Here is a 12,690-nt window from a genome sequence, read left to right as displayed (position 1 = left end):
CTTAGTGCTTTATTTATCTGGGAGTATTAGGCCAAAGAAAAAAAAAGGTTTCGTCTCAAAGCTTGCGCGCGCATTAATTTGTAAAATCGGGAGATTTGAAAAAAAAAAGAAATGCGGAATTTTTTTTTATTAAATTTTTTTAATAGTTTTTTCCAAAAAAATTCGTCGAAAATCAGACTTTTTTTTCTCAATATACCATAAAAATACCAAGTTGGGAATTTAAAAAAAATCGCATTTCGCATTTGTTTCAAACCACTCGTGAGCTTTGAGACGAACCCTTTTTTTATTTGGCCTTTTTTTTGCAGTTACCGCAATTCTCTGCTGAGTACCTTGCAGTGTAAATTCCTTAGATTATTAATACAATAAAATCGGATAAATCATTCGATAATCTGCCCACGAGCGAACTATCAGTCTTCAATTATGACCAAATATGGTTTATGTCTCAACCAATCACAACAGTGATCGCTAAATTTGACCAAATATGGAGAAACGGAATTCTTATTCTGCGGGTAGAGGTTAAAATAAAGGGGGAAACGTTGATATTTTGATCTATTTGTTTACAAGATAATTTACCTCTCTTTACTGAGAAAGTAATTGTAAATATCAGAAATAATATATATTTTATTATTCAGCCATTCTAAATTCCCAGGTTCTAATTTAGGGCTTATAAAACGTTAGTTGTATAGGGGACCTAAATATTAGTCCTCTATTACTAAAATGGACGGTCCCAAATTATTTGGGTACGCGCACGCGCCCATAAGCATCGTGTTGTTCGATCTTTCCGATTTCTTCAAGCTGTGCAGATATCCGGGCAGATATTTTCAACATAAAAGTCAGCCAAAGTTAGCTTTATTTGATCAAGGTAAGTATAGATTACATTGTGAATTGATAAATAAAGAAACCGTAGACCTTTTTCCAGAAAATGGTTGAAGAATGAATCCAATTTGTGTGTTGTATACGTCTTTTAAGTTTGATATCATGCTTACGTTTACGTGCACATGCACATTGCATAATTATGCATGCATGCATGCAATGCTCAGACATGGTACGCAGATTTGTAATGCATGCAAGTGGCGATGATGCATCATGAATTGATGCATGATATAAAAAAATCTCTATTATCAAATCAATTGTATAAAATCTCTGATGTCACATGTGCTGTACGAAAACGTGAACGTTATGACCATATAAAATGCATATTATGCACTCAAATTCCTTCTTTCTTGGATTGGAGTCATAGTCATGCATTTGTTGAGTTGACAAAATCGGCTGCGTTGTGCTTTTGATGATGTGTGCAGTGTGCACATGTGCATGAGATTTTGCGGAATATTATTGTCCTGACTCGTGAGCTTGATTGAGTCTGCATTGTCTGCAATGCCAATGTCTGAGTGAGGCTCATGGGTTAGGCCACATGGGCTAGGCCTTTACATTTCATGATTTATATGTCCATTGTCCAGTGTCTGTGTCTGATGTTGATAGCAGGCTAACCGATGCGTTTATATCCATATCAGGCTAAGGACAGTAAGGTTGGCATGTTAATTGTTAGGGCAGCTACTGCTACTGCTAGTGGCAGTAGTGCATGCTAGCTATGACATGCATGACATGATTATGTCTATCATCATGTACATGCATGCATGGTGTATGATTAAACTTAAAGTAAACTGACAATTGACAATGAATGTTACTTAATAATGATGTCATTAATGGAATTAAGAATCTTTTTAATCGTAACAAAATCTGCTGTCAAAATATCTAGGCATGCTAGGTATATTTCACACATTTCAGTGTGTTAGTCTATGTATGACATAAAAACGCTATTCAATTCCAAAATTGTGTAACAAATTTATAAAATTTAAAATTGAGTAGCATTTTGCTACACCAAGTCACTAAAAGTAAAACAGCTTAAAACGCTGGATATAATCTATCAAATGCCAGGCATTGTCAATGTGAGCATGGCAACATGCCGTGGACAAACATGGACTTGTTTAGAATAAGATTGATTAAAACCTCTATCATGACTCATGACTGTTGTTTAAAAAATGAGTTTAAAATGAAGATACTCATTGACATTGAATTTTTCATTAATTTTTGTTCATCAGGAATTTAACCACGAATGATATAAATGGATAATTTATTAACACACTTCAGTTCAGGTACATTTTATAAATTTGGTTTGGTCTACAAAATCGAAACAAAACATAGCTTGAGGTTTGATCTTCAAAATAGGCTAATATAATACTGAGTAGTCTACTATGGCTAGGCCTGGCGCCATATGTTGGTATTCGTTCTACATGTTCAACACCAAAGTACTATAGGGCGGCCTAAGTATAAAAGTTAATTTTCTTCAATTATTTACAAACATCTATTCTAAACCTAACGTGCCTAAATTCTATCTCCAGCAATCAAACCATCAAATCAGAAAAATGTGTGACGACGATGTATCAGCGATAGTCTGTGACAATGGCTCTGGTATGTGCAAGGCAGGGTTTGCTGGCGACGATGCACCCAGGGCAGTCTTCCCAAGTATAGTAGGTCGACCAAGACACAAGGTAAAATAAAACTATAGTATAATTATTACATTTACACCTCATATTTATGAGATAATTAACGGTACCAATTCATTGGTTCAAACTAGATTATTTAGAACACATCACCACAAACTACCACAATGCACCATGCTTTTGCAAAAGACACTAGAACTGGTTCCTTAAATGCATACAAGTTCTCATTCAACATTATACACGAAGGAGGGTTTTGCAGCAGCAATGTCACGGGGGCTCTTAAGTTTTGGATGGTATTTATGTGTATTTGGGGGTCTCATGTATTCATTACAAAAAATTAAGAGCTCCTGAAAGTAGACAAAATAGGGCAATGACATTCGAAATGGAAAAATGGGAGCCGGACATTTTTGACACTGAGTTCTTTTTAAAATGAGTTTTTTAAATGTTAACTGATACATGTAGACTGCGACATTTGGCTTTCAAGGATGACTTTCAAATACTGAATGCGCATGGGTTTGACTAGAGACCGACAACCCTTCTTTTTGGTGGACTTGTTTAAACGGTTTTTTTAATCAAAATCAATTGCTTTTCCCCATTATATCATGCATATAAAACTAAACTGAAAGAATTTTGTTATTGCTAAATTCACATTGTAAATTTTTGCATGATGTTGAATAAAATAAAATATATATTGAAGTGAGCAAATAGAATATTTAAATATTTACCCTGCAGCTTTTTTAACATTTATAATTTATCCAGGGAGTGATGGTTGGCATGGGACAGAAAGACAGCTACGTTGGTGATGAAGCACAGAGCAAGAGAGGTATCCTTACCCTGAAATACCCCATAGAGCACGGTATCGTAACCAACTGGGACGACATGGAGAAGGTCTGGCATCACACATTTTACAACGAGTTGCGAGTGGCACCAGAGGAACATCCCGTGCTGTTGACAGAGGCTCCACTCAATCCCAAAGCCAACAGAGAAAAGATGACACAGGTATATAAAACTTGGGCATATTCCTTTCCTTAAAGTGTAAGGGAAGACCCTCATCAAAATAACTTTTATTAATAAGGTGCTATGATTACCAAATTTGGTCTGTAGGACCTTTGGGTCATTAAAAGGGGAAAAATTATTTTCACCTATAATTTGCATATTTAATTGGCGGTCATCTTGGATTTGAAGGTGTCAAATTTCAAAATAGTCTATGGACCCAGGGAAATGAACTAGGAACTTGTTTTTATTTTAGATGAAAGAGAGAAGTGATATTGAAAAAATGTTGGAGTCATTTTTTTAAATAACCTTTATTTTTGGTCAAAACAGCAAAAAACTCTAAAACACAAAAAAAGCACCTTTTTGGACAACAAAATGACCTTTTTGTATAAAACATTTGGGGCAAGAAAGTGCATTTTTGTGATTTTTTCAAAAACTGAACATTTTGGTTTAATTCTGACGTTTATATACCATAGAATTCCTCGACTCATTTCCTTTCCAAAAATGTATAGTTTTAAATACTTTGGACAGCAAATCCAGAAATAATGAAGTCGGAAAAGGTCCATGTTCTCTCCCATTACTCTGGCCTTAAGACATAAGATGACATCCTTAAATTCTAAATGTATTTTGTATCATTATTTAGGCGCACAATCCGGGTATTGTTTTTTCCATTAATTTACCAAAAAGTAGAGTCTTTCTACTGTTCTACGTGATCTATGTATCAATTTGCTTCAATTAGCGTGCGTACATACTACAAAATTGCAAAATCGAATTGAGCAAACAAACATACACTTAATCGAAACAACCTAGTTTGCTTCTTTGAATGAAGCAAATTTAATTTTAATCGAACGAAGTAATGAGTGTGCACATTATGTTTTCATAATTGAATCTTAATTGAATGAAGCAACTTGAAGTGGTCGCATATCATATGAATTGATCATCTTTTGTGTAACATAATGTAAAATGAGAAAAATATGTAAAATGAGAAAAATATCACCAAATTTGATTCATTTCAACACAGCTTTTAATGGGTACATCTGACATCTCTTACATGTTGAAGGTTATATGATCTCACAATACTTATAACTATTGACTTGGAAGTTCTTGTATTTGAAAAAGAACATAATTATCTACAAAACGACACCAAGCTTTTAACAATAGGTATTATATTATACTTTTAGAATAAACCAAACACAGAGTGTGAAGAAAGCGTTTTCATGTACGATTCCCCCATTTTTGATGGACCTATGTGTAAAATGAAGCCAATAATCGCATTTATATTTCCATAGGTCTTGCGGTTGACGGTTTATGCGGGGAAAAATCATGCACATGGGATGGAAATGACAAGCCTTAGAATATTCAATGACCATTGACATACGTACTATTTGTTACGTACTTTTGTTTGAAATTATAACTTTATAGAACACATTCCGCTTGTGAAGCAGCTTTATTTGTCAAGCTTTTGTCAGACTCGCAGTAAATGAAATTCTTGCTGCAAAAAGTTTGCAAGCAAGTCATTCACAGATGACAACCATGACATGTGTGATATAACGCAACAAGTGCCAATACAATTGCAAAATGAAAAACATGTGTCATGCAAGAATAACAATGTTTTTTTTTTTTGGTCTTTGGTTTTATTCCCCCTCAATAGATCATGTTTGAGACATTCAACACCCCAGCTATGTATGTGGGGATTCAAGCTGTGCTGTCCCTGTACGCCTCTGGCAGGACAACCGGTATAGTTCTTGACTCTGGGGATGGTGTTACCCACACTGTGCCAATCTACGAAGGTTATGCCTTGCCTCACGCCATTCTTAGGCTTGATCTTGCAGGAAGAGATCTTACCGATTACCTCATGAAAATCTTGACAGAGAGAGGCTACTCGTTCACAACAACAGGTGCGTAAAATCTTTCATTCATCGGCAGAACTTAAATTCAGTAAAAATGTCTAAAGTTCTGACAACATCTGAAGTATTTCCATTTCAGAGTATATTACTTTGCTCCATACTTGAACCTGCAAACCTGAAAGTTATTAATTCTTTATTTCCTCTTTGTCATTCTGCTTATAGCCGAAAGAGAAATTGTGCGTGACATCAAGGAGAAGTTGTGTTACGTTGCTCTGGACTTTGAGCAGGAGATGGCAACTGCTGCCGCGAGTACTTCACTGGAGAAAAGCTATGAGCTTCCTGATGGACAGGTTATCACCATTGGCAATGAAAGATTCAGGTGTCCAGAGGTACTCTTCCAACCTGCATTTCTAGGTAGGCAGATGTTTTTCATTGTTGATTTGATGTTTTCTGACCAAAAAGACCTGAAGGAAATCAATAAATCCCACTGTACTGGCTTTAGCCATTGTGTAGGTGTGTGTGTGTTTTATTTGGTTAGGTTTTTGTTTTTGCCTGACATTTTCTTGCACTGACCATGCTGACGCACATTTATGCTATATGATGGAACTTGATAAGTAACAGTAACTAATAATACGAAACACACAATTTGAAGGTCATTTCGATGTTATCTAAGGTACTCGGAGTCTGAGGTGAATAGTACAGATGGTTGGATTTTTATTTACCTATAACTTATCGCGTTTTGATGAAATTAGATTAGATTAGAGTAAATATCAATTTATTTGACCAAATTTGAAGGTTATATCAAGCTCCTCGAGCTCATCTCTGTTGAAATTTCATGAAACTTTGTGAATGAACAATAATGAAAGTCGAGAGATTATTTCCAATATCTGTGATCCAATCAACCTGATATTTCCAAATTCCAACATACCTTGGAGCAACCAACCACTGACCTTCAACTTGGCTGTGATTTTATTAGCTATTATTAACACATTGATTCCCCGTAGTTGCTCCAAGGTATGTTGGAAATGTATGGTTGATTATCTCTCGTTCTACGATTCCCAGATGATTGAGAGTATTCACAATTCAATAATGAAAGTCAATTTTTCTACGGTCAGCTGAAGTCAAATAAGTAAAGACTGGTGGATTTTAATATGGAATTGAAAGCCAGTATTTAAAATGCAAGGCAATTTCAAGGTCATATTATGGTGTAATCTGAGGTAAAATAAGCAAATATTCTTGACATTTCCTGACGTGATTTTTTGATTAGGAATGGAAGCCGTTGGTGTTCATGAGACGGCATACAATAGCATCATGAAGTGCGATGTGGACATCCGTAAAGATCTCTATGCCAATGTAGTAATGTCTGGTGGCAGCACTATGTATCCAGGTAAGAGTAGACGCCGCGCCCCTCCACGGAGTTATGCCAGTAGCGTGGCAAGGGGGGGGGGGGGCGGCAAACATTTTGTCCCCTGCGTTTCAGGCAAACAAGTTTTGAACTTTTGACACAAAGAACAACATTATCACATTTTGAATGTCTTGGTATTATCTTCAGTAGATAGCTTTTCAAACCACATAACGTGTAATCTTTCTGTGTGTTATCTTCAGAAGATAGAATGCACGGCATCTTTGCGTCTATTTTCAGTAAGACGTCAGGTCTATGCAAAAGGGAATTGATAAAGGAAAATATTTATGAAATGGCCATGAAAAAAATAATATTAATCAGCGTCATCATCATGGAACAACGAAGACGTTATCATCTATTCTATACCATTCGGGTCAAAAGGGCATGAACGCCCATTTCTGTTTCATCACCCATGTGGGGATACCATTTATATAAATCCATAAAGTATCCTTAACATTTATATACATGTAGCAATACTCTAGTCCTTCGATGTGCCAAAATTATTTATTTAATTTAAATTTATTATTATTATTTTACCAAGTTTAAGCCCAATCGAGCAGCAGACCTTCGGTCTCAACCTCAACCAACTAATATCTTTTTAAAGAAATGCCATTTTGTTGTCATGGAATTTAATTTACGTAGCTATATACGAGTTACGAGGGAATAACTCGCTTTTTCCTCTCTTACAATGACAGGAATTTCTGACAGACAGCAGAAAGAGATCACAGCTCTTGCACCAAGCACGATGAAAATCAAGACCATTGCACCGCCTGAGCGCAAGTATTCCGTTTGGATTGGCGGCTCCATCTTGGCTTCCCTCTCCACCTTCCAGCAGATGTGGATTAGCAAGCAAGAGTATGATGAGGCAGGACCAAGCATAGTGCATCGTAAATGCTTCTAGATATAGAACCTTGTTTCATTAATTGACTCACCATTTGTATAGTAATGAGAATCTTAGATAAATGTATATAGTGAGTGTCAAAAGCATGGATGAAATATCATCATCATCCGTTGATCCTGTAAGGATGTTATTAGATAAATCAATGTTCCGAACAGTTCATGTTGAATTGGATATTCTATCACTTCAGCGAAACAAAGAAATGCCTCAAGAACGGGTACGGTACTATTTCCATATAGGCCTACCGGTATAGGCTATTATTGCTAGAGATGCCACTTTTCAGGGTTTTTTTGTGAGTCAAAACTTACTAACGGGAGTAACGGTTTGCAAAATTTCGACTTCTTCCAGGATCTGTGATCATGTTCAGCCCATTTTGAGGCTTTGTAGCCTGAATTCACACACTTTTCAGGTTTTTCTCACCAATTTTATTTTTGTGGTGGAAACGAGTGACATTATGTATTGCATAAATTATCAAAATTCAAATACTACCTGATAACCCAGCTAACACAAAAAGTTTTCGACAAAAGGTTAGAAAAGGTTGCTAAAAATCGTTTTAATGTCGAGTTATATAAAGGGTATGAAACGTTTTCATAACATTCAAAAACATTTTTTTAAACTTACTGCAAAATAGTCGAACATAATGTTATCTAAGTGATGACAAAATACTTGGTAAAAATGGAAGCAAGAAATTTTTAGAGTAACATTTTGACAACATTTTAAATAGTGTGTTTTTATACAAAAAGTTTTATTATTACTTTTATAAACACTTCATGACCTTTATATAACCTGCTGGCATGTAATGTTATGAATAGCGTTAGCGTTATGAATTCGGCAGACGGCCGCATCCGGATTCGGCTTTTGGTAAATTTATGTTACGCATGCATTATATTTGAATTCGAGAACAAGGGATCAATGCTTTACCTATAGAGGGTAGCATATCGATTTCTTAACAGTTGTAATCGTCGACCGTACTGCGATACACCACTTGCTAACCATGTATGCCACCCTCTTTGATTACTTACTACGCTGTTATCATCTGATCTCCTTTTAAAATTGATATCCTGGCCTCTATTGTGTACAGCACTGATCCCTTGCTCTCTAATTCAAAAATAATGCATGGGTAACATTAATTTGCCGAATTCCGATTCGGCCGTCTGCCGAATTCACGATGATATGGTGTAGTAACACCCATGTGGCCAAGGTATCTTTTTTAGTCCGTTTGTGGCCAGGGAGAGGGGGGGGGGGATATTATGATATTATTATTTTATAAAGTAGCCAATTCTTGTATATCCTCTTTTCACGGTATGTTTTAGTGATATCCACATGAAAAGTTTATTCCCAATTTTTCAGTTGATTCCGGTTTTGCGTTTGTGAGTTATGTATAGGCCATTGCTGTAATTTCGTTTTGTAACCAGAACATAACTACAAATTCGACAAGAAAAAATGTTTGCGAAGCGAACGAATCTGCAAGAAATATTTTCACACAAACATTATGTAGCCAGATGTTTTCGGTGAGATAATAATCACAACCTTTTTGAGACCATTTGGGCATGATACTATGGATGACAAAATAAAAATAATGTATGGTTTGAAAGAACTTTATAAATGTAAATTAATCAAACCATTATTTCGTACTTTGTAAATAATGAAACCATTTCTCATTCTTTTTCCTCTCCGTGTTTACAAATTAAATTGTATATTCACACCAAACTTGTCAAATTGTGTTTTTATTGGTGTCTTCTTGCTTGTTAACATTAACAAAGAAGCCATCCGGGGTACTTATTTTACTCCGTTAGAGCCAGATGGTGGCCGCATTGCATTCTCTAAATTCAGTATATTTTCATTGTCAACCGTGTAATTGAATGGGATTATTTTGAAATTTTAAAATGCTTGAAATATCACAAACAAATACGCCTATGTTGATAAATAATATAAATACAAGCTAAAACCGTTGGGGTTCGATAATGAACCCCACAAAACTAACCGAGTATATTGGAAAATGCCATACGGCCGGGCGGTTTCACAAGTTGCCGGCTCGATCATGTCATCCGCCGCCTGGTTAGAGCATTGGCTGTGAATATGTTGAAAAGAATGGTTATCAATTTCTAAGGAAGGAGGAGGGGTATAATTTATTCACAAATAGTGGTCATGTCAAAGGGCTTTGTGTCATGACAATATTGACCAAAATTGCAGTTACAATCACAATTTTGGCGCGCATTCCAAATTAATATAAAAGAGAACAATTTGTATAACCATGATAACAGTTTTGACCTTGAGACTGCGTGTGGAAGATCACTAACATATTATGAGACCCATCCCAAAGAAAATGACATTCCAACGAGGGTAGTTGCAGGCCCATGGGGCATATTTAGAGGGGGTCTCCACAGAGAGACATAGAATGGTACTTGGTCAATTTTTGACCCATAAGGGCCTAAAATATCACCTTGGCCTTCTTGCTTATAATTTGAGAACAGTACGTCGCAAGTATATATAGGTCGGCCTACTTTTTCTGAATAGGATAAGAGGAATTCTTTGGTCCGGTATGGGTATTTTGTAATTTTAGACCAAAATTTCCTTTTTTTGTTACCCCTGTAATGCCAAATCTCACTACAGTTAAGTAATTATTTTTCGTTTTTATAAACACCCCCCCCCTATTTTACATATATCCGACTCGAGATTTCAATAAACAGAGTGCCAACTACTTCACAACCGTCCAACCCGATTTTAAACATCTTTCTCGAGAACCGAGAATGTTCAGCATTCAGGGACTTCCTTTTGGTCCACAAACCTCAACTCAAACTGTCGCCGTAGTAGACTGGTTCTATTTTGGAAATATGTGCTTCTTTAAGGATCTTTACGTTTGCGTAATAAGCTGGCAACCGGGGCTGGCAACCAAATTAATTTTGTTAATTCGGGTATGTTGAATTCAACGTCTGCCATGCTCTATAGAGGTTAATAACTGCGCATCGGTTATTTGGAGGGCATTGTGAAAAATCTAAACATTTTGCCTTTGGAACCGAGGAATATCCCGAGGTCCAAAGCAAAATGTTTAGATTTTTCACAATGCCCGACATATTACCGATGCAAAGTTATTAACCTCATTCAACCATCACTTTAATCTCTTCACCTTACAAAATAACACCAAATTTTGCTCAAAAGTTTATCAAATTAGATGATTTTTACATCCTCCCTTTCCAAAAATCGATCAGGCTAAAACAGAACGACCAATAACAAAAGTGCGTATCAGAATCTGTGCAAATATGGTAGCGCGCAATCCAAATACGGCAGCCAGCGCTCGCGCAGTTTGTTGGACGCACAATAAGGCGAACGCGGAAGTCAATTGTGTGCGACATTGGAACAATTACGCATTTTGCGGTCAATTGTGAGATATTCATAACCTCATTAATAAACGCGATGCGTGCGATCCAATCATATTTTATTATTTGTGAAAACGCGAACGCAAATCGAGGTCATTAATATCTCACAATTGACCGCAAAATGCGTAATTGTTCCAATGTCGCACACAATTGACTTCTGCGTGCGCCGTATTGTGCGTCCAACGAACTGCGCGCGCGCTGGTTGCCGTATTTGGATTGCTCGCTACCATATTTGCACAGATTCTGATACGCACTTTTGTTATTGGTCGTTTTGTTTTAGCCTGATCGATTTTGGGAAAGAAGAACTTTGGAGGAAAAATTTTTGTGTTATTTTGTAAAGTTAAAAGATCAAAGTGACGGTTATGAATGAGGTTAATTAACTTTGCATCGAGTTATATATCAGGCATTGTGAAAATCTATACATTTTGCTTTGGACCTCGGAGTGTGCCTCGGTTCCAAAGGCAAAATGTTTAGTTGTTTCACAATGCCCTCCAAATAACCGATGCGCAGTTATTAACCTCTAATTAATGACCTCGATTTGCGTTCGCGTTTTTACAAATAATAAAATATGATTGGATCGCACGCATCGCGTTTATTAATGAGGTTATGAATGGAACTTCTTGACCCTCAAAAATGACCCCCATTCCCAGACCCCTATACATGCTCATATATATAGGGGCAAAAATTAAACATGCTCCGAATTCACTGAGAATTTCCAGTCAAAACTCTGGAACCAGTCTTTTTTGATGTCAAAATTCCCGCAGTTTTATTTATTTTCAGGTGTTTTTGTCCAATTTTACGCGCTTTTCCAGCCTTTTCATTAATGCGTAGTCCCATGCCTGTCACGTCACTAAAAACATGTCAAATTATTCATCTGGCCAGGTCTAAGGATCACAAAAATGTACGGTATATTTGCACATAGAACATATACCGTATATATAGTTACCAAGTTATGAGGCTCGACAGGCTCAATTGCATGTTATACTGGGGGTGAAAAATTAAAGTTACTCCGATTTTCGTAAAAATGGATGCAAACTGTTCCTCAGGAAAAGAATATTATTGTTACTATCTGCGATGTCAACTTCAGAAGATAGATGATAAATAAATACAAATTCCATTGAATGCTATGGAATCCTACATATCTTTTGACTATTTGCTGTGTAACATGCTAACGAGACATCGCAGATAGTGCAAACTATTCTTTTTCTGAAACCTCTAAGCTAGGCGAACAGTTTGCCTCAACCTTTTACGAAAATGGGAGCAACCATGATGCAGTCATGTCTACAGTAGAATTCATTTCGACCTTTGCAGGACTTAAACCCCATTAAAAGCTATTAAACCAAGATAACACTCACTGAAGCAGCTCAACTGATTAAATCAGATCTTCTCTGGTTGTGCACAAGTGTCTGTTTTCAATGTGCGACATCACAATAAAGCTGGTATTATAGCTTCAGTTGGGTAACCGATTATAAAGGAAACGAAAGGAAACAATGTTAGGCCCTATGTGTACTTTTTGTTCACGAAATGAGACAAAGACCTGCTTTTTGTTAACCAGCATTCTTCAAAATGAGCAACATAATGATTGTTGACTTAACACGGTTTGGAAATAATTTCTTCATATTTTTGGTGTTATCTGTCGTTTACATATCCTTCCTAAAACACAAAAGTGCGA

General features: G+C 36.4%; 1 protein-coding gene across 1 annotated transcript; it reads left to right on the top strand.

The window, feature by feature from the left end:
- The first annotated feature begins 2,402 nt into the window (after positions 1 to 2,402).
- On the top strand, positions 2,403 to 7,692 carry LOC140164060 (actin-2-like). The gene is made up of 6 exons (XM_072187321.1): positions 2,403 to 2,549; positions 3,261 to 3,500; positions 5,146 to 5,392; positions 5,564 to 5,755; positions 6,609 to 6,728; positions 7,439 to 7,692. Exons 1-6 carry the CDS (start codon positions 2,424 to 2,426, stop codon positions 7,642 to 7,644), a joined length of 1,131 nt encoding a protein of 376 aa, XP_072043422.1. The 5' UTR covers positions 2,403 to 2,423; the 3' UTR covers positions 7,645 to 7,692.
- Positions 7,693 to 12,690: the final 4,998 nt, after the last annotated feature.

Source organism: Amphiura filiformis, chromosome 11 (assembly GCF_039555335.1).
Source record: "Amphiura filiformis chromosome 11, Afil_fr2py, whole genome shotgun sequence".
Classification (NCBI taxonomy): Eukaryota; Metazoa; Echinodermata; class Ophiuroidea; order Amphilepidida; family Amphiuridae; genus Amphiura; species Amphiura filiformis.
Note: the sequence above shows the minus strand (reverse complement) of the source record. Positions and strands in the feature narration are given on the sequence as shown.

Excerpts from the sequence above, each read along its gene's own strand:
- LOC140164060 (XM_072187321.1), top strand. The coding sequence starts at position 2,424 with ATGTGTGACGACGATGTATCAGCGATAGTCTGTGACAATGGCTCTGGT. Across the intron at positions 2,550-3,260 it reads TAGGTCGACCAAGACACAAG|GGAGTGATGGTTGGCATGGG; the intron begins GTAAAATAAAAC and ends TAATTTATCCAG. Across the intron at positions 6,729-7,438 it reads TGGCAGCACTATGTATCCAG|GAATTTCTGACAGACAGCAG; the intron begins GTAAGAGTAGAC and ends TTACAATGACAG.